The sequence below is a fragment of the Sinocyclocheilus anshuiensis genome, unplaced genomic scaffold (genome assembly GCF_001515605.1).
Source record: "Sinocyclocheilus anshuiensis isolate Anshui unplaced genomic scaffold, SAMN03320099.WGS_v1.1 scaffold352, whole genome shotgun sequence".
Classification (NCBI taxonomy): domain Eukaryota; kingdom Metazoa; phylum Chordata; class Actinopteri; order Cypriniformes; family Cyprinidae; genus Sinocyclocheilus; species Sinocyclocheilus anshuiensis.
The window spans coordinates 815376-834434 of record NW_015557093.1 but is presented as its reverse complement, the minus strand read 5'-3'; the positions used below and the strand labels follow the sequence as shown (position 1 = coordinate 834434).

General features: G+C 37.9%; 2 protein-coding genes and 1 long non-coding RNA gene across 4 annotated transcripts in view; all 3 read right to left on the bottom strand.

The window, feature by feature from the left end:
* LOC107677354 (probable ATP-dependent RNA helicase DDX41) overlaps positions 1-3432 on the bottom strand; it is an 8004-nt gene extending 4572 nt beyond the window's left edge. The window contains exons 1-7 of the mRNA XM_016472234.1: positions 3241-3432; positions 2822-2911; positions 2585-2738; positions 1230-1304; positions 1076-1136; positions 235-371; positions 73-145 (exon numbers count right to left, since the gene is read on the bottom strand). Of these exons, the coding sequence (XP_016327720.1) occupies positions 73-145; positions 235-371; positions 1076-1136; positions 1230-1304; positions 2585-2738; positions 2822-2911; positions 3241-3267 (617 nt within the window). The 5' untranslated portion in view covers positions 3268-3432. The remainder of the gene's footprint in view (positions 1-72; positions 146-234; positions 372-1075; positions 1137-1229; positions 1305-2584; positions 2739-2821; positions 2912-3240) is intronic.
* On the bottom strand, positions 588-1070 carry LOC107677375 (uncharacterized). Of its 2 annotated transcripts, none has more exons than XR_001632831.1 (3): positions 1049-1070; positions 732-868; positions 588-642 (listed from the first exon to the last, which is right to left on the bottom strand). It is a non-coding gene; the product is annotated as an uncharacterized LOC107677375 (long non-coding RNA). The 2 variants fall into 2 exon arrangements; XR_001632832.1 differs by lacking the exon at positions 1049-1070 and adding an exon at positions 980-1025.
* A 1852-nt stretch (positions 3433-5284) lies between the features above and the next one.
* The window catches only part of LOC107677372 (protein FAM193B-like), a 14733-nt gene continuing 958 nt past the window's right edge, over positions 5285-19059 (bottom strand). The window contains exons 2-10 of the mRNA XM_016472252.1: positions 16422-16697; positions 14531-14714; positions 13910-14125; positions 9722-10130; positions 9447-9633; positions 8358-8591; positions 6755-7793; positions 6574-6649; positions 5285-5727 (exon numbers count right to left, since the gene is read on the bottom strand). Coding sequence (XP_016327738.1) covers positions 5631-5727; positions 6574-6649; positions 6755-7793; positions 8358-8591; positions 9447-9633; positions 9722-10130; positions 13910-14125; positions 14531-14714; positions 16422-16697 — 2718 coding nt within the window. The 3' untranslated portion in view covers positions 5285-5630. The remainder of the gene's footprint in view (positions 5728-6573; positions 6650-6754; positions 7794-8357; positions 8592-9446; positions 9634-9721; positions 10131-13909; positions 14126-14530; positions 14715-16421; positions 16698-19059) is intronic.

Below are 19059 nucleotides of genomic sequence, written 5' to 3'. Positions count from 1 at the left end.
TATATATATGTATGACCTCCTGATAGTGCATGATAATGGCTAAATATTGCCTCAAGCCCACATGCAACTCACATGGTTGGTATTCCCTGAATCTGAATGGGTGTCGGGCGAACGATTCCTTTTTTCTTCAGTCCTTTCAGGATGGCTGCAAAGACCATTAAAGTTGAGAGCGGGCCATTAGCGTGAAGCTGCGAGTGAGGTGCTGCATGTAAAAATAGGTAAGATGGATCTTACCCTGAGGAAACTTCATCTCTCTGAAGCTCTTAATGGGTGGTGGAATGCCTTCACCTTCAACAAGAATATGGTACTTCTTCCGTACACGTTCGTGCCGCGCTGCCGGCATGCCAAGAATGTAACGAGGCACATTCCAGCTGAAGAGAAAATCAGAAGTTAATTGTTGTTGTCATTATTTGCAAAAAAATGATCTGACAAATGAATGGAGAGTTAAAGGCAGCTCACCTTGTTTTTATTGGGTCTTCATATGTGATACCTTTGGCCATTTCCTTCACAGACATTAGAGCTGATAAAGATATTAAAAGATGCATTTTTATGATGATAAATACTTCTAACCAATAAATTAATTAATCTGGTTTCAGCAGGTCCATCAGTCTGCCTGGAGTGGCCACCATCATGTGCACCCCGCTACAATCACACAATCATTTGCAAGTTTATAAGGGATTTCTAAAGCAACCAGCATTCAAATAAAGAGCCAGTATGACAATGTGACTCACTTTTTTACCACCTCCATCTGTTCTTTGACAGACATGCCCCCAATACACAGAGCACAGCGCAACTGCGGAGCCCCTTCATCCTCTAGGAGTTTACAGTAGTGTTCAATGATACTATGTGTCTGTCTCGCCAGCTCCCTCTACAGATGGAGAGAAAGACATGCATAAATAAATGACCATACTGCTGCTGTCTGGTGCCTGTACTGTCTGCCTCTTGACTTATGATTTGTATGATGAAATATTTTTGTTACATATAGGTAATCGGCTTCTCATTTTTCAGGCAGATGACACAGGATGTGCCAGAGACAGAGTGGGCTTACAGAAGGACAGATGATGAGGCCGCTCACCTTGTTTTTATTGGGTCTTCATATGTGATACCTTTGGCCATTTCCTTCACAGACATTAGAGCTGATAAAGATATTAAAAGATGCATTTTTATGATGATAAATACTTCTAACCAATAAATTAATTAATCTGGTAAATCATTCTGTTTTCGCTTACCTCTGCCTTCAGCCACGCTCTCCAGAATCTTTTCTTCCTCTTTCAACTGTTTCTCCTTGGCAGACTCCTTTCGAGCTGCAATTATTAATACAAGATTTGAGAATAAATAACAAATGAACAAAAAAAAAAAAACCATACTGAAACTACTTAAGAATTATCTTTGTATTTACAAAACAAAACAACAAAAAACTATTAGTAGAATTTTTCTTATTTGATTAGTAGCTTAGAATCTTTAATACTTTAATCACGTACATCAAAAAATACTTGGTTGTTAATTTCTAAAAAAATACTAGATCTTTATGTACTTCTATGCTTGAATTTCATTTTGACTCCTTGATTTTCACACATAGGTTGGACAAACTAAAACATTTTAATAATGTGATAAACATTTCTAAAGAGAACTTACTAAAAATACTCAATTTACAAATATTAAAAACTGAATATCCCAACAGAAAGATTGAAATGACTCAAGAGACAATCATTACTGTCCAAATTCTATTTGTCGAGTGGTTCTCAACCAAGTGGACTTAACAAACGTACAAGGTGGCTGCAACATGACTTAATTACTTATTAAAATTATTAATTGAATGCTAAAAAATTCAATCAAGATGTGAATTGAAATCATATTTCTTTCTCCCCGCAAAAACTATTTTTTGTTGTTGTTGTTGTTTAAGTTTATTGAAACTTCTAGAATCATAAAATGAATTGTGGTTGCTTAATTTTCCTATATTGACACTCTTATTGAGACCAGTGATGGCGCTACACCGGGGCTGGGGGGGGCTATAGCCCCGTCAGAATTTTGAATAGCCCCGGTTTAGCCCTCATTTGCGCTAAACCACGGCCACAGACGTATCGTCATTCTGTAGGCTATATGCAATCCATTACATAGTCACTAAGGTTGTGATGTGGTGTTCGTTTTAACGTTTTATTTAAGTATGCACACTTCTAATTATGCATATGTATTGTGTTGTTAATGCTAAACGCATGGGTGCTGTCCAGTTCTGAAGTCTTTCCTTTGTATGTAAAAAGTTTTTGTCGTTGTCTTATGGTCACTTGTATTAAGATTATATCTATTTTGATGAATTTGCCTATTCGTTGGCAAAATATAAATTAAAACTACACTTCTGTTGAATATGGTGTGTACCATAGCTGCTTTTATTTAAAAAAAAAAAACGACAATTTCTTTATGAAGTAACTCTGACTTCATCAATATCATTTATTTTCTTAGCACCCCCACATATTGGTCTAGCCCCCCCTTAGCACCGGTAGAGAAATAACTCTGGCGCCGTGCCTGATTGAGACCCACTGCATTAGACAGTAAATAAGCAATGAAGCACAGGGGAGGGTGTAAAGACCTTCAGCTTTCTCCTTGAGGTGTTGGTGCTGGTCCAGCAGACTGACATTGGATCGGGGACCCAGACCCTCATCCTCATCTTTTTGCTCTCCACCACTATCTTTCTGTTCCTCCACTGTGAGCCCTTTCCCACGAAAATTTTTCACCTTCTGGAGCTTAGAGTCACATCAAATAAACACAGGCAATTAGGATGCTGGGACATATAACAGCAAAAGCATTAAATATCGTTGTTGCTTACCATCTGCTGTTTTCTGATCTTAACAGGAACATACGGCACATAGTCATCATCTTCTGAGCCTTCTGATCCAGACTTCTCTGAATAGTTTCTCTGACAATTACATAAAAGCCACAAAGTGTTACATAGAATACAAACTGCATACATGTCATACAGCATCACATGAAGTTATACAGCAGTTCAGAACCACATATTCTCTTCTTACAGTTTTATATTAATTACACACAAAGGCAATTTATTTTCGCCACATTTTAATTCGCTATATAAAATGCTAAAACGTCATTATACATCAGATAACCTGTAGAGAAAAATATTTACGATATAATTAATCGCACGTTTTATACAGTGAATGGGGTTAAATCTGTTGCTCGAATCTATTTACTTATCAAGGTGCGTTTATTATACATATTAGTAAAACTCACCTTTTTGGATCGGTTTTCCGTTTCCATGATGCTCGATGTTACAAGATTTAAAGTCCGCGTGAACCGGAAGTTGCGATATTTAGTACAATAATGTCAGGTAAATGTTACACTACACCCAAACAAGCACTGTTTATACACTAGCTACCATGTTACGCTGCTAATGATCAACGGAAGCGTGACGTACAGCTTACGTACACTACGGTGGCCCAAAAGGGACTAACCAATGTATTTCGGAAAAAAAACCCGTTCACCTAAAAATGGACATTTTTCACCATAATGTTGTTGCAAACCTGTATGACTTTCTGGGAGACAAACTAGGAGATGCAAGAAAGAATGTGCTAAATAGTATCAATGTGCCTCAGTCACTATTCATTTGCATTGAGAGAAAAAAAAGAAATGAAAGTGAATAGTGACCAAAGCAGCCAATCATTCTCTAAGAAATTGTAACATCTCCTCAAGTCACACGGTTTTACGAGGGTAAGTATTCACTCACGAAGGTAAGTAAATAATGACAGATTAAAAAAAACTGTGGTTTCTTATATTACCACATTTGCATGGTACCAAAATATAAATTTAGAAAGCAAACACGCGTTTCTTTTCTCAAAACTGTCAGGTTTGAATCTTTCTGCATGAAAGATTTTCACAGTATCAAAGGTGAATAATAATAATAATAATTATAATAATAAAAAACAACAAAATAAAACAGAAAGCCAGCATACACTTGGCCATTAATGGTATAGTATAAATCTACATTCCAAATGTTTAAGATAATGTCTTCTAGTTTAATATCACCTGGATAGAGTCAAAGATGTCGGAAAAATATGAAAACAAAAACTCAAAACAGATTTCTCAAAGAGATCTCAACCCTTCAAAGGAGATTTAGTTTATCATAAACCCAGAGACCCTAATTTAAATTCATATCTGTATTTGGGATTTTTACCAGAAGGGGCTCAGCTTCAGGGATAAATGAGTAAAAAAACAGTATGACGCAGACATACAAAGCTATGGAAAAGGCCACCAGATGTTACAAGCGGCGTACCACTGAAGGGGATCTTAAAGCCCCTTTAAATCATAAGATGCCATTGCAAATGTAACAAATTAAAACAGGTCTGAACTTGTTACGCACCAGTGGACTGAAACTACACCAGCAGAACTGCTGCAAGTGTCTGGGATGTATAAATTCAGGTCTGATACCATCATGCAGCCAAAACAGGGTGCACTGCTGCAGAACCAACTACAAACTGAAACTCACAACAACAGCATTGAGAACGTGGTCACAGCACAGAACTATATCCAGACCACCACATGGGAGGATCAGCAGGGACACTACCATAAGATTTCGGTCAGGACATTTTGCCAACAGTCAGTTTGGAACAGCATTCCATACAGAGTTGAAGGACAAGGGAGAGATTTGTAGTTGCCTATACTTGTCAGTTTTTACGCATCATGCAAAGGAAACAGCTCATTTGCTCAACCTTAGATTTCATGTATAAAAGTGACACAGTCGACAGATACAGGTCTTTAAAATCAGTTTCTTTTTAGTGTTGATTCCTTTTTTCTTTTCTCGAAAATGTCCGAAGTAATAAGACAAAACAGTTTCACACATCATACATTGTAAGCATAGGTACGGGTGTTCTCATTGTTCTAAAAGACAACAAAGTCCATGTGCACGGTTCATTTTTGTGCATATAAACGGTCACAGCTGCACTTGGCCTCACAAAGTCAACTGTGAAATGACACGGGTGTAGTATAATGTATCCAGATCTTTGTATCTCGCATGGACAGTTCTACAAACTAAAACACATCAGTGAACACAACCGTCTTTGCTGCCTTTTTACCTCCATTATGACAGTCAGACATGATACAGCAATTCGAATTTTGTATTATCAAAAAACCCACATTTTTCGTATCTATTCTAAGACTACAGTATATTTGCAGGGTGAGTGGCGTCTGCAAAAATGCATGATGGTGCAACCGTAGAAGTACCTTTTAAAACACATGAACAGCTGAAAAAAGCGTGACGGGCCAAACCGCACCATTGTTGTGAATTTAAAACATTTTTATTGTAAAACAACTGTGTACATACGACATATAAAGCATGTAGATGCACTGGATCAGTACCCGAACGCGTTTTAGCGATAACAGGATGCAAGTTCTCGGACTGAGTTCAGGATGCAGTGTGATCCCCCGTGAACAACAGGTCAAATGAAAACGTGTTTGATGACTGGTGGTCAAATCAAGGTCCCGTGGCATAGAGGCAGAGAGGGCTGTGAGAGGGAGAAACCTTAGGCCCATCAGGTGTTAAGTACAGTAACCAAAGGCCAAACTGGTTTTAAGTACAGTCTTGCTGGGAGGGGAGGGGAGGGGGTCTGTTTACCATCACCCATCTGTTACTGAGCTGCATTTGAGGGCATCTTTTTGAGGCTGAAGTTGGACCAGTTCACAGCCACCTTCTGTCGGGTTTGTTTAGCAGAGTCAAGGCAAAACCTAAAAAAAATTGAGAGATTAAAAAAAAAAAAAGCTTAAGCAACGAATTTGATTTTTTACATTTCTACGACATTCTTGTTCCAAGAATGACCTGTAATGTGATAAAAGACAATTAATATCTCTTCCATGTAAATCTAAGATATTCTTCTAGCGATGAGCGCCACGAGGTTGTATCTTCTGTATCTTCATCACTTGGTTTCTATATCTGCACTTGGTAAGCCCCACTGACAGTAGCTGCGCTTCCATTGCCCTTCAAATTGCGCAAATCGAAATTGCGAATTGAAAATACACCCAATGGAAACAAATCAAATTCGCAAGAAGTCCCATATATTGCAAAAAAGTTTACACTCTCATGAGGTGGTTTTTCAGGCAATTCAAAAAAGGAATATTTAGCATAACTGCAATAGAAACCGTTTTTTCGCATTTACAGGTCTCCTGGTGTACGTAAAAGTCACATGATCATTCTTTAATGTACTATAACCTCCAAGAAACACCTCATACATGGCCTCTCTCAAGTATAAGGGGCCTACCAATATCCGTCGCCGTGTCTTATCAGGAGAAGAAAAAAAAAAGTTAAATTTTAGTCACATAACACTGGTTAATGGAAATGCCGTCATTTCGCAATAGTTTTTTTTTAATCGACATTTATAAAATATTGCAGAAGTTTTGCGCAAATCTGTAATGGTAACGCAGCTAGTGAAATCTCACTAGAACAAAATCGTATACTTATTAAAACAATACTGATATTTATTAAAAAAGTAACTCTATTGTAACAATAATAATAATTATGATAGTAATGTTTGTCAAATGCCACTAATTAACAGAGCGGTTTGTTTTGGACTTTACCTCTTGAAATATTCAACCTCACGATCAATCTCGTCCATTTCCTTAGGGTCGACGTCTTTGGGAAGGAACACATCATCTATCAGGGAGAAAGGGGGAAAAAAGTGATGAAGAGCTGTAAATTGGTCTGATGCAACAGACCTACAAGATCAGACCAACTTGATATTGCCCAAAGGTCACTTACCGATTGCGTTATTCGATTTTTCCGTCTTGTTTTTGTTCTTATTTTTAGTCTTTCCCTTCGGTTGCTGTGCTTGCTGCTGTGAACTGGAAGTGTTGGAGTTGGTTTTAGTGTCTACGTCATGCTCCGACCTGTTTCCCCGTGCCTCTGAGAGGTTGTTCTTCCCCCTCTGCGTGTTAGACCCTGTATTATGGTGACCGTTTGAGGCTCCATTGGATGACTGCTTGCAAGCTTTGACCTCTTCTGCTCTCTTATTTCCTGTTTTCTGTGAGTCTACCTGCTGCTGAGTCTGGTGGTTCTGTTTGGATCCACCTTTGGTGCTTTTATCTGAATCAGCTGCCCTGGTTTCCTGCGCTTTGTGCGTCTCAGTTTTTGCCATTTTTATACTGGTCACCTGCTCCTGAGTCGCCTGCTCCTGGTGCCTCTGATTCTGCTGTTTCTTACCCTTTTTTGTCTTGGATCCGGCTCCAGTTGTGGGCTTGGTTTCAAGGGCCGCATCGTTGGGCTTGGCCACAGATGCGGTGCCAGGCTGGATGGACTCTGAACCCGTGGCTGGGCTTCGTTCTGGTGACTGCACACGGATGAGCTTGGAAAGACTTGGCGTGGAGTGGAGCCTCTGGATGTCTTTGGCTGCAGTGGTGGTGTCCTCCCAACCGTTTACTATATCCAGGTCTCTCTTGAAGTTCCTCAGTGAGAGAGGCGCCAGATCCAAGTCTATCTGCTGCAAATCAGAAGATCCATTGAGGTGAGACAGCAGATGGTTTCCTTCCAGTGTCGCCGCCTTTTTCGGGAAGTCGTTGACGTCCAGGTTGAGGTCGTACATGCTGAAGGAGGCACGGATGGAGTCTTTTATGGTGTTTTTGATCTCCTCCAGACGGCTGGTCAGGAAACTGTTAACTCGCTCCAGCTCCAGCTGAGGCCACTCCAACAGTCTGTTCGCTTCCCCGTCCGGAGTCGAATCTTCTACGGGGTCGGGGGGAGATGCCGAGCGGGGTTCGCTGCTGGCTGCCTCAACACTGCCCTGAAGAGCCCTCTCCTTCTCCTGATCAAGATTGTTGAGAAATCAGTCACAATCATGTTTTTTTTTTTTTTTAAGTTGAAAGAGTAAAAGCAGCATTTGCATAAAGAACGCAAAAGGCAAGTTGGCTTCAAAATAAACTATTTCTGGAAATCAAAGGCGGCAGAGGTTCAAAAAGCAAAAATATCTAAACAGAAGCCTGGTAGAAATCCTTACAACAGTAAAATAAATTCAAAATAATATTTTAAGCACACTATTCTTTTTTTTTTAGTCTCTTACGCTAACCCAGGCTATAAATATTACTACAATATTACAAAAAAACATATTTTAATATATTTCTGTAATTAATGATGATAAAGCTGAACTTTCAGCTGCCATTACTCTAGTCTTCATTGTCACCTGATCCTTTAGAAATCATTCCAATATGCTGATTTGGTGCTTATTTTATTTTTTTCAGTTTTCTTATTTTCCCAGAATTCAGGATCTTTCACTTCCAATGTACCAACTGAACCAGAAATAATGGTAGCTGTAATTATCTCTTTTCCGGATATTTATACATAAAACTGAATTGGAAAACAAACACTGTGCCTTTTTCTTCTGTTTGTGCCGTGCCCGTTTTGCAGCCTTGGCGCTGTTGACAGGCTTGGGCTCTGTGCTGTTGATGAAGTCTAATAGTTCATCCACGTCTCGATGGTCTATGGCACTCGGTGCTGCCGGGTCTAGATCCTGCCTCTGAGGAAGTTCCTCTTTACGGCGGGTCAGCCTGGACCGAAGCTTCTCCCTGATCTCAGCATAGTTCCGACTGGTGGGGGCGGCCGGAGGCTGTACAGAGGAAAACAAATCATTTTAGTTATGGTAGACAGAGAACAAACATAATGTGTTAGTACAATGATTAAACATTAAAGATGGAGCATTAGGACAGGGTTTCTGCAGGTTTAAATAGAAAGAATAGTAAGAATTTAAGGTCTTTTTAAGACCAAGTAAAGCAAATTTAAGAAATAAATTGCAGGGAACACAATACACCAATATGTTTTCAAAATGTAAATGTCTAGGGAGCACAAAATTAGTTGTATTAGCAACATTTCAAAGTTTTAAAATACAATCTCCATTACTTTTTCATTCATTTCACAAAAATAGCTTAAGGTTTGAATACCTCTGCTTCCAACCAATAATGATTTATTTATTTTTACTCTGCAAATTTTATTCAGCATGTATATTGTTTTCTAATACAAATGTATAAAGAATCTAAAAATCAAGATACATCAGAAACAAAATTACATAAGATTAGAAGTCTGGTTTGCTGGGAAATTCATTAAAAAGAAGCGAGTTTTTTTAAAACAAGAACATATCTTATTGACAGATATTTATTGTTGTTTTGAGCATAAACTCACCTAATTTTGTTCAATTTTTCAAAAAACAAGACTACACATCTTCATTTAGTATCTCAAGTAAATATCTTGATTTGAGGATGCTGAGATATTTGTATTGGTGGAAAACAAGACAAAAACACTGACGAAGATATTCATGTTTAGCAGAGCATGCAACATTTAATGCCATGACTTTGCAAGACTTTCTGCTCAGATTTAAGACCTTTTAAGTCTTTCATTTGTGGAATGGCGAACTAAGACCTTTTTAAGACCCACAAAAACCCTTTAAAAAACAAAACAAAAAAAGTACCGCATTGTGGCCAAAGAACTCGCAGTAACAACAGTCACAGTATTTTCCGTCCTTCTGATTGGTGGAGGAGGAAGCACAAGAGCTGCGCTCCGAGCTGCTGTCTTCATCATCTCCTTCATCAAGCTCACAGGGTGGAGCGTGACACAATAACCCGTTGGGCAACTTGTTCCCTGTACACGCCTGGTCCCTGCTCATACGAAACACCACAACTTACCACACAGAAATATTAAGCAATAAAAACAACCGATGCTCAGTGTACATCCACCGATGCTCACCTGCATGCCCCAGACGTTAGATGGCCAGCATTGGAGGAGGCTACAGAGCTGCCGTTACTGTGCCCGTTGCACGGGTGACTGCATCCTATGAGCGAGTTGCTGAGTTTGCCGTGTTGTGTGTTGACAGCGGGAATGTGGGAGTTCTTGCAGGCGCTGGGCTTGTGTAGGGCTACCGGACTGTCCGCCCCACTTGAGTGCTTGGCTGCAGGAACGTGAATGTTTGGTACCAGCGGGGAGAAGGGAGCGTGCGAAGGCAGTCCCGAACTAGCGGAGTTGACGTGAACATGCTGACTGGAGTTTTGCTTGGGAGGCAGCAGCGAGGAATGCTGGGATGAGAGACCTGTTGGACTGTTGGGCGGCACTGACAGGTCTGCAGCTTGGTGGTGGTCATTTGGGTGGAACGCCTCACCTGTAAAAAAAATTGCATGTTTTAGTTATTTAGTTATATTATGCATGCTTAGTTATTTACAGTGTTGGGAAGGTTACTTTGGAAATGTAATAGGAAAATAAAGCATATACATAAACCCTATCGGATAAGCATGTTATAAACTTCTGAAACATTGGTGTTTCATATTTTAGAGCAGTCACTGCAACTTATGAAAGAACTCAATTAAATCTGTATGTGGGAGTGTGTGTGGAAAAAAATCAGATGTAACCCCCTTTGTAATCCTTAACATTTTTGTAAGTAACTGTAATTTAATTACACATTTTTTCTTAGTAACTATAACTGATTACAATGACTTTTATTTTGTAATTAAATTACGTAATTCCGTTACATGTAACTAGTTACTCCCCAACACTGGTTATTTAGTAGTAAAGCGATGTCTATTTAGTTTAAAGTTTGCACATACTGTATGCTGGCCAGACACAAGTGGTAAATCATATCTCTTTCATGTTAATTTGAGTGACAGCAACAAGCAACGGGACATTTTATCGGTCGCTTGGTTTCTATATTTGCTGCGACCGGTGGTACTGCCCACTGAAACTTCATTGGTTCATAATCTCACCTTACATGATAGTTTATTATACATCAAAATGGTATGTGTTACAGCAAAATTTCCTTTTTAATGTAGTCTGACACTTACTTGTCACATTGTGTATGGTTAGGGCATTTTTTCTTATCTCTTTTAATTGGCTACAAAATTAAATACACTGATGAAAACGATTTGTATTCTGTAATATTTTTTCCTATATTTTCCTAATGGTCAATTTTTTTGATTTGTTTATATACTACACTTTTTTACATTTTTTTATCACAGAATAAGGCAGAAAATATATTGTTTAGTTTCTATAGGCTACTGTAATAAATGCTATATCAATTAGCACTGCATCACTCAGATACTTTATTTATTACCTGGAAATGACTTGAAAAACACACATAAACCGAGTTTGAATGAAACATACACTGCATGAGAGTGTTTAGCGCTCCATAATGTTCACATCTCCTAATTTCAGATACGAATAAAACACCAGGTTATGCATAGACTTTTTTAGTTAAATTTACGTGTGTATATATATTTTTTTATATTATAAGACACCACCAGAGTCTTCTCCTACCATTTCGCTTGATTCCCATGTCTGCTACCTGCGCAGATATCAACAGCGCAACTGGATTTTGCAACTGGTTGCCAGGTTGAGGTCACAAATGGGTTGAAATTTGTATGATGTATGGATTGTGAGTAGGATGCGTTTCATACAAGATCTGGCAACTGGACAACCTTGGGGTAATATATTCATGTGATCATTCATATAACGAGGTTTGGGCCACACAAATTACGGGAGTTTTGCGGGAGAAATAACAAAACGGGAGGGGTGTGGGAGATGGGTGTGAAATACGGGAGACTCCCAGGAAAAACGGGAGTGTTGACAGGTATAGTATACATACATATTCTCCCACACCATCTCCTTTAGTCTTTCTACTGCGACACTGCGCTAAAATTAGAGCAAGGACTTCAACCCCTTAATCGATTATCTTCTATACCTAAACACAACGTCAATAGAAGCATTGCGATTAAAAGCAACTTCTGATATCATATGTAAATATGTCTAAACAAAGTGGTAAATTACATTAGATAATGCATAAGGTATCATGAACCAACAATGAACCTTACATTAAAAAAAAAAAACACTAAATTTTGGCTGCAAACACAAGGCTGCAAATAAATGCAGCCTTGGTGAGCATAAGATAAATCTTTTAAAAACTCGTACCAACCCCAAACTTTTGAACGATAGTACATACCAATACATTTTCACATTTTAAAGGGGTCCTATTATGCTCTTTTACAAAGTCTTGATTTTGTTTTGGGGGTGTACTAGAACAGGCTCTCATACTAGGTTGTTCGAAAAACACATTATTTTTCAAATATTTTACATTATTACAACACCTCTTTCCCCAGTCTGGCATGAACGGCTCGAATAGTTCCTGTATCAAATGAAGGCCTGCCTTCTGAAATACGAAATGTGCTGTGATTGGTTAGCTGGGCCAGTGTGTGCTGTGATTGGTTAGCTGGGCCAGTGTGTGTTGAAATAAGAACAAATACACAAATTACAAGCATAGATAAATACAAAAGAATATGTTACAAATAAAATAAGGTTGGTAGTATTCAAATACAGAAATGTAATAATTAGGGAAAATAACACTGCATAGTGTTCACTGTATAAATTAAATATAGATTTTTATCACAGCTGTTTTGTTGTTTGATGATCATTAATGACAGCAGCAGTATTTATAGGCTGCTGTCTTTTTAAGACCTGATGCACGGATCCGATATAATGATACACATCACATCCGATTTCTTTCTCAGCTGTTTTCATTCACTTGAGACATAACTGACTGCGTTTACCTGAATGATTGTCGAGATGGGTATTTTGTCATAATTTTATGTGTATGTGTCTGTTCAGAGGATTCAGAAGAGGATTCAGCTCGGTGTTCGCGCGCCGTCTGAAACGCGTATGCGCACTTCATGTGTGTGCGGTTGAGAGAACAGTGCGCGAGTAACGAATCGAGTTCCCTTTCGCCTTTTCTCTCTGGAATTGTTTAAAATTCGCTTGCTTGTGTAAATACGAACAAATGATAAACTTATACTCTATTATGGTTACATTTTGCAATTAATCCACAGATCACATGCATGCCGAACCGTGGGGCTTGGTCCGTACGGATCACGGATCAACTACGATCCGTTTAACCACTAGCATCTACACTAAAGAGCGGCTATGCGGTTGTTTTGGTTAATTACTTTTTTGTCTCATGCAGCGCACTGCCTGAGTCTGAGTAACAAACTAAAAAAAACAACAAACAAAAAAGTACATGTGATATTAACAGACGAAGTAGGGGGTATTTGTAATTCCAAACAATCAGTAAGCGACAGGTGCTAGGAAACGCTGTTTTGTACTCATTTATTGACGAGTCTGCTGCGGTGCGGCCAACTGAAAGCGCTGCTTCTCTGCCACTCACTGCACAGAACAGACGCCGAGAGAGGTGCCACTTCTCCGGGAAAGTAAGACCTCATGTTCGCGGGACAGCACTGGCGAAATCTTCCAACTGAACCATAGCTAAGGTTTATCCAAAAAAGTCGCTAGGTTTGTCAGAATGAATATTCTATATGAAGTTCTACAGCTTCAGTTTCTTTCACACTTAGTAACACATACAGCTGTGCCCTCAGCACAGTGCAACAGTGAAAAGGGACCCTGTGTCTCCGACATAGTGATAACACTCGTTGCCTTCTCTAGTGCAGCTCAACCAGGTCTCGTCCCATTCTTCGATCTTTGTGATAAAACAAATCCCGGAACATATGCGATGTAGTCCAAACGAGTCATTTGTTGTAGTTTTTGAAAAGTGATTTCTGTTAAATAAAATATCTCCTTTTGAAGTGGACTTTGAGCTTTGCAACTTTGCAGATCTTTTTTATGCTCAAACAGCAACATTACAGACTAACTAAAGTTGAAAAAATCAAAAAGCATAATAGGACCCCTTTAAGTTGTATAAATAAAAATGAGTAAATGTGATATAAATGCACGTGAATTAAAAATAGTATATTTATAAATGAATATTAACCTAGATTAATAAATGCTGCAAAAAAACTGTTGTTCATTATTAGTTCATAATGCATCTAATGCATTAATTAAAAATTAAAACCTAACATAAAGTGTTACCCATATTTCATATCGCGGCCTGAATTGTGTTCTTACCTGGAGGAGTTGGTCGTCGACACATTGTCTTGAAGTGCTTGGGGTTGGTCTTACATAGATCAGTGGAGGCAGACAGTGTCCCAGGAGAAGCCGCATTGGAATTCTGGGATGCGGGATGACTGTAGGGACAGACTTTAGTCCCGAATGTTTTAGCAGCCTTCCCGGGAGCGTCATGAGAGGATCTCTTCTCATGGCAAGCTGGTCCCAACGTTCCGCCTATCAGGACAAGAAATAACAGTAATTGTACTAGTATTTGTACATCTGTTAAAGAAAACCACTCGGCAGAATACAAGAAAAGTTTGATCAGGTCTTATATCAACCCTGCAGGGTTTTATTTTGCCACAATACTGTACATTATCCCACTTATTACACAGCTAAAAACCAAATAAATAAATAAATGAGCATGACATATTGATTCGAGTTCATAATCCGAGAAGAAAGAAGAAATTATGGAGTGATGTGAAAGCTGAAACTAGCACTTATGTAGGAAATCGAATGCCTGAGATGGTCAATTCAGTGGTCATCATACAAAAATATCAGGCTGCATATCATGCTGCAACTGAACAACCAGAATCAAGTGTTCCAGAGCACCGTGTAGGCCTAATGAAATAAGAGACGTACTCTGTGAAAGCGTAGGTGTGCTGTGGTTGCATTGAGACCCTCCGTTAGAATGAGCTGAATTCCACAGGCCAGACAGTTTGCGTGCGGAGAGGAAGGAGCTGGGGTCCCAATCCACTGAGCTATGCTCTGGATAACCGTTCCCACAGCTCTGAGACTTACACGAGGACGAGTGGGACAGCGGCACCTGGATAACAACACATTCATCTTTTAGACAAATGACAGAAAACACCTCAAAATGCATGTCTACAGAAACAGTTAGGGATCTACAGGGTGCATGGAAAATTGTGCTATCAGATTTTTTTTTTTTGGTCTTTTTTGTGTGTTGTGTACACAGGATTGACTTCAATGACATACTAAGCTTTTTGTTCTAAAGAAGAGGACAGTTTTGGTCACAATTGTGGCATGGTGTTCTTCATCCAATAAAAGAATGGAAGCAAACTTAACATCAGCAAACCTGAATGAACATTGTTCAGTCAGCTAGTGCAATCTTCCAATAAAAATAAGCCCAAAAAATGGATCACTTGATACAGTACCAACATACAACTTACAACTAAAAATGACTTGAATGGACTTAATATATGAACGTCATTGCATTAGATAATATTAAAATGCTTAATTAACTAAAAAAAACATATATATTTTTTGGTATGTTCAATAATTATTTTATTTATTTTATTTTTTTTACACATGTAATTTTATTAAAATCTATTTAATTTCAAATTGACTTCAATGACATACTAAGCTTTTTGTTCTAAAGAAGAGGACAGTTTTGGTCACAATTGTGGCATGGTGTTCTTCATCCAATAAAAGAATGGAAGCAAACTTAACATCAGCAAACCTGAATGAACATTGTTCAGTCAGCTAGTGCAATCTTCCAATAAAAATAAGCCCAAAAAATGGATCACTTGATACAGTACCAACATACAACTTACAACTAAAAATGACTTGAATGGACTTAATATATGAACGTCATTGCATTAGATAATATTAAAATGCTTAATTAACTAAAAAAAACATATATATTTTTTGGTATGTTCAATAATAAAAAAATTTTAATTTTTTTTTTACACATGTAATTTTATTAAAATCTATTTAATTTCAAGGAAGACAGCATAAGAAAATGATTTACAAAAAAAGAATGCTAGGTATAAAATTATGTATTTGGAAATAATTGCATGTGCAAATTGCAAATGCAAACAATTGCATATCTTAAGATTTTTTAACCCTTAAAAAATGGTGTAGAAACAATTTTCACAATTACAAGTAGTAAATTTAGTCAATTTCACAATTACAAAAAAATGTGAAGCAATACACTGAATTAAATGTGACATTTTTAAGAAAAACTTAAATGTATTTTCTTGTAATACGCACTCCAATATTTTTGTTTTATATACAACTTTGAAAAGTAGTAAATTTAGTCAATTTCACAATTACAAAAAAATGTGAAGCAATACACTGAATTAAATGTGACATTTTTAAGAAAAACAAATGTATTTTCTTGTAATACGCACTCCAATATTTTTGTTTTATATACAACTTTGAATTTTTTTTTTACAATGTATGGTTTTTGAACACCAGTACGAACTGTGATATTGGTTGATTAAAAGTCACAAATGACCAAGAATGGTTTAGAAAAGCGAAGTCAGTTTTCAGAAAAGTTTTAGCATGATTCGTTTACCACTCTGTTTCATATTTTGTATTAAATGCAATGAAATCCAAATGCTACAGCTTATAGATTACGAAGTACAACTTATTTCTTTTCACAAAATTCAACACAACATTCACCATATTCTAAACTCATAATTAAAGATCATGCATTTTGACTGTGTCTATAAACACTAGTCCATAAAATGTGAATTTCTATGAATTACCCAGAGCTAATCTCAATTACCTGCGCAGTTTGCTCCAGAATCGTTCTCCTCTCCTCGTCTTCCACACTCTTCCTGCAGCTCTGGCAGATCCACAGCGGCACCTCACCCAACAGCGACTGGGAGAGCGAAGGCACGGCGTCTGCCAGCTTGCGGCCTGGAACCTCCCTCAGCAGGGCCTGGGAGAGCGCAGGTACAGCCTCTGCCAGTTTGGACCCATGACTGGGGAGCCCGTTCACCTGGCCTGCCCCCCAGTCTTTAAACTCCCGATGGCACAGCAAGCAGCAGGTGTGCATGGACTGTGGGATGAGAGAAAATGAGTTTAAAAAAAAAAACAGACTGACTAGTTTAGCTAGCTAAAGTCATGGCCAAAAGTTTTGGCAGTGACATAAATTTTGTGTTTTGCAAAGTTTGGTGCTTCAGTATTTGTAGATTATTTTTCCACATGTTTCTATGGTATACTGAAAAACAATGATAAGCACATCATAAGTTTTAAAGGCTTTTATTGGCAAAAACATATAATGAGTCAATATTTACTTTTTTCGTTTGCGCACAAAAATTATTCTCGTAGCTTTGTAAAATTACGGTTGAACCCCTGATGTCACATGGATTATTTTACAGATCTCCTTGCTACGTTTCTGGACTTGGGAACATTTCAGTTGTATTGCTGTCTATGCAGGGTCAGACAGCTCTCAGATTCCATCAAAAATATCTTCAGTTGTGTTCCGAAGATGAACGAAGGTCTTACGGGTTTGAAACGACATGAGGGTGAGTAATTAATGACAGAATTTTCATTTTTGGGTGAACTATCCCTTTAAGACTGTAGGAACCGCAGATATAAGCGGTTCAGTGGTTGGTAGAAACATTAAAAAAGGCATCCAGTGGAGTAAAATTAAGTTAAATGAGTTCATGAATTACATTTTTGTTCATATTACGTTTCATTTTCTACAAGGAAATAAGAACTGCAGACAAAATAAATATTTGCTTGCTTATGTCTAAAGCTCATTTTAATTTGTTCTAGATCATTAGAGATAATGTTATGGTGCTTTGGAAGTCTGTCTGAAACAAGTGTATATAAAACCTCTACACAAAAACGCTGTCTGTCAAGTCAATGACTGACTGGTCAGCGGGACAAGCTTTTTATAACAAGAACTCAATAATTAAAGCATGATTCTTTACAGATGAGCTGTTATATTGCAAAACAGACATAAATCACAACACAAATATAGGTTTTATACATAGAGCTGTTCCAACATTACAATTATTATAGAAAAAAGAAAAGGTTCAGCAAGACTACTGTAACCCAACAAAAAAAAACAAAAAAAACAGCCAGACTCCATTGTACACGATCCAATCTGTGCAAAATCATAACGTTAAATTAGAGTGTTGAAAGTATTAATCATATTAGCAGGTTGGTAACCATGAAAGGCTACCAGAACTGAACCGTATGGCAATAACGCAACTCTTTGGCACGTAGTAAATATGCCTCCATAGTAATTTAATGCAAAAACACATGGTAATTATGTCAGAACATAAAGTGTGACTCCATGGCTGGGTTAGTAGCACCGCGTTAGCCTAATCTCTACAGGAATAATTTAGTAGCCACAGCAGTAGACGACAGCAACATAACAGTTAGCTTTGTGCTTCACATACTTTCGTTTAGCTTTCTTTAAACAGCTATACATATACAATCAGTTTCGTATAAGACATTCAGATGAAATGTACTGCACTGCTTGAAGCTATTAGACTGATTTGAAGGCAATATATTTATTTATTTATATCTTTGCATAGGTGGCGAGCGAGCTAGTGCTGCTCCGCCCGTGTAGCGCGAGACCAAGCAAGCGTAGTGATGGGAAATCCGACTCATTTCCGCGAAACGGTTCATTCGAACAGTTCGTTTCAAAGAACCGGTTCAAAAACCGATTCAGAGATTCCTTTACGTCCGGACGTAAATACGACATCACGTCGTCCCTGGCATCCCAGAGCGGCGTAATCTGCACATACTGATGCAAGCTTTTTTGTTTTTGTTAAGTTTTTAATAAGCATGTTTAGTGTAATTTCATGCGTCTCATTTATGTTCGTTTTAGACGTGATTTAGCTCTCTAAAGTCATTTATAATGTAAATATAATTTACATTAAGCAATAAAAACTTAATTTACACATTTCAGAAGATGTTTTATTAAAACGCTGTTGTTCGAGTAAACACTTTTCATTAAAACAAACTGTTTTGTTGTCAACATATTTCCAACACGTTTTTTTTTTAACCATCTTTGCTCATAAAATAAAATACTTTTACCTCTATCTATCAATAATGTCAATGGAAATGTTCTCATGGTGCGTTCAAGTCATGTCGGATAGATCGTATTTACGAGTTGAACGCACATGAACGCCACCACAAAGTCCTTATTACGAGTGGGAAACTCAAAATTTTCTTTAAGCTCGAGTTTCCGAGTTGGGGGCGTGTCAATGAGAAACATGGCGGAATCGATGGATGCAACGTCTGTAGTTGAAGGTAAAATTTTGGTTAAATTGATAGTTTAGTTGTCCTATAAAGATTGCCAAAGTAAAACATAAATCACAATACTTATAGGTATTAAGCAGTGACATTGTCAGGCTTTTTATTTACAAAAAAATAAGCTTTTTGAATGTGGCAGGATTGTA